The 2,121-nt window shown below is 65.1% G+C and overlaps 1 protein-coding gene across 1 annotated transcript in view; it reads right to left on the bottom strand.

The window, feature by feature from the left end:
• LOC105310134 (cytochrome P450 11B1, mitochondrial-like) overlaps positions 1–2,097 on the bottom strand; it is a gene marked incomplete at its 5' end in the record, with an annotated part of 4,681 nt that extends 2,584 nt beyond the window's left edge. The window contains 4 exons of the mRNA XM_011386344.2: positions 456–610; positions 856–1,059; positions 1,157–1,356; positions 1,940–2,097. Of these exons, the coding sequence (XP_011384646.1) occupies positions 456–610; positions 856–1,059; positions 1,157–1,356; positions 1,940–2,097 (717 nt within the window). The remainder of the gene's footprint in view (positions 1–455; positions 611–855; positions 1,060–1,156; positions 1,357–1,939) is intronic.
• Between the last annotated feature and the right edge of the window lie 24 nt (positions 2,098–2,121).

Below are 2,121 nucleotides of genomic sequence, written 5' to 3'. Positions count from 1 at the left end.
GCCCCGCCCGCCGTGCTGTGCTGCCATCTGCTTTCTCTTCTAGGTGGAACCTTGTGCTTCCCAGCCTGTCACCACCAGCCTGTCACCACCAGCCTGTCACCCACACGGGAGATGTCATCTATCACCGGTCAGGGTCCCCTGTGCAGCCCTCTGGCTGTGTGTTGGACATGCTCCTCGTCCCCAAACCCTGATCATCCAAATGGGGCCTGCACTGCTGTCCATTCCCAGGCCTGGGCACCCCGTGGTCTGCCTGGAGCCTGGTTTCCCCCACAAGTAATTGCAAACCCTCCCCTTTGAGAGTCGCTCTCATGCACCCTGCCCTCAAAGCCTCCCAGCAGTTCAGAAGCCGTGGTCTAAGGCGGGAGGTCTTGGAGGCACAGGCTTGGTGCGGGAGGACGCTGCCTGCAGTGAGGCAGGCCCCGTGCTCTACGGGCCGGGCTGGCGGCTGGCCTGACCGTGTCCACGCTCCCGGCAGTGAGGTCGATGGAGTTGGCCTTGATGGAATCCAGAGTCATGTCCGCCTGCAGGAGCAGCTCTGCCACGATGCCGCTGTACTGTCGTGGGCGGCCGAGCGCCAGCTCCTGATAGATTTTCTGGATGGAAGTGTTGGCTGTGGGCACAGAGAGAGAGCGCCCTGGGCTTGGAGGTGGAGGGCACTGCCTCCGGTCGCCCTCCTACCTGCCAGCCCTTGGCACCCGACTATGTCTCCCACCCAAGTCCCCTGGTCAGCCCAGCCCTGCCAACTGCCTTAGGGCCCAAGAAGAAGCCATGGCCCTTTGCACAGCCTCAGCTCACCCCCAGACTGCGGGCCCCCGTATCCCTGCCACACTGCACAGCCCGGCCCCCGGCCCTCACCATACTGGAAGATGTAGTCCCAGGCTTCAAAGTGCTTCCTCCACACCCTGGGGCTTGTCCAGCGGGACAGGCTCCTGGGCATGAATGTGAGCTGCACGGTGGACTTGAACATGGCCTCCAGGGCATGGATGAATTTCAGACTGGCTGGACTTGGGCTACGGCCAAGGAGGCCCAGCTGCTCTCCAAAGAGGACCAAGTTGCTGGCTGTGGGGAGCAGGGGGCCGCTGAGCAGACAGCAGCCCAGGGCCTCCCGGCCGCCTGCTGTGGCTCCTGAGCCGGCCCCTGCCCTCGGAGTGCATACCTTCTATGGTGTAGCGGAAGATGCTGGGCTGGATGTCCAGGGTGAGGCTCCCCCGGGCATTCTGCAGCACCCTCGACATCAGGACCGCAGAGAAATCCCTCGCCACCTTGTCCACCATGGGGATGTACTTCTGGACGGCCTGCGGCGACAGCATATCCGGGTTCAGCCGCAGTCGGTCCCAGCGCCATTCGGGCCCGTTTCTGTAGAGCAGAGAGCAAGCTTCAGGGCAGCCCGAGCCAACAGCTGGCCCCCAGCTCTGTGGCCATCTTCCTCATCCCCAAAGGGACACAGGCGAGGCAGGGAGCTGCCTCTGGCTCTAGTTGGCCAGGCTGCCCGCCTTCCAGCCGGGCCAGACCACCCTCCTCCGTGGAGGCCTCAGTGTGCTGTGCTCGGGGCACGCATGTCTGCGATGGGGCCTGGGGCTCTCCCACCTGAGGGAAGTTTGCCTCAACTCTAGGACCCACGGGTCCCCACATGGAGGCTGACAACCTGGTGGACCCTCAGGCTCCAGCACATGCCAGCGTGTGCCCCTGGCCAGCGACTCCCCTTCTCCAGGCCTGGGCCCCCTGACCTGTAGAAGGGCAGGAGGCCGACCTGCGGGAGAGGCCTGCACGGAGTGGGTGCTCCCGAGTGGCAGCTGCTGCTTCCTTGCAGGCCGAAGGACTGGCCTTGCTCAGGCCCCTGGCGTGGCCTCGCTCCCCTCCCTAGCCCAGGGCACGGGGGACCGCCCGGACGGGCGCTCGTCCGAGCTGGTAGGCCCTCTGCACGCAGACGCGCTCTCACAGCAGGAACACGCCACACTTGTGCCCGCGCTGCTGTCGGTAGGCCAGCCAGGGTTCCAGGACCGTCCGCTGGGGCTGGCAGCTGTCCGCCTGCTGGAGCCTCTCCACATCCTGGGGCAACGTCACATACACAATGTGCTTCCCTCCCACGTCGTACCTGTGGGACAGAGTCGAAGCCCTGCT

This window comes from Pteropus vampyrus, unplaced genomic scaffold (assembly GCF_000151845.1).
Source record: "Pteropus vampyrus isolate Shadow unplaced genomic scaffold, Pvam_2.0 Scaffold1152, whole genome shotgun sequence".
Lineage (NCBI taxonomy): Eukaryota > Metazoa > Chordata > Mammalia > Chiroptera > Pteropodidae > Pteropus > Pteropus vampyrus.
This window is presented reverse-complemented; position numbering and strand designations above follow the sequence as displayed.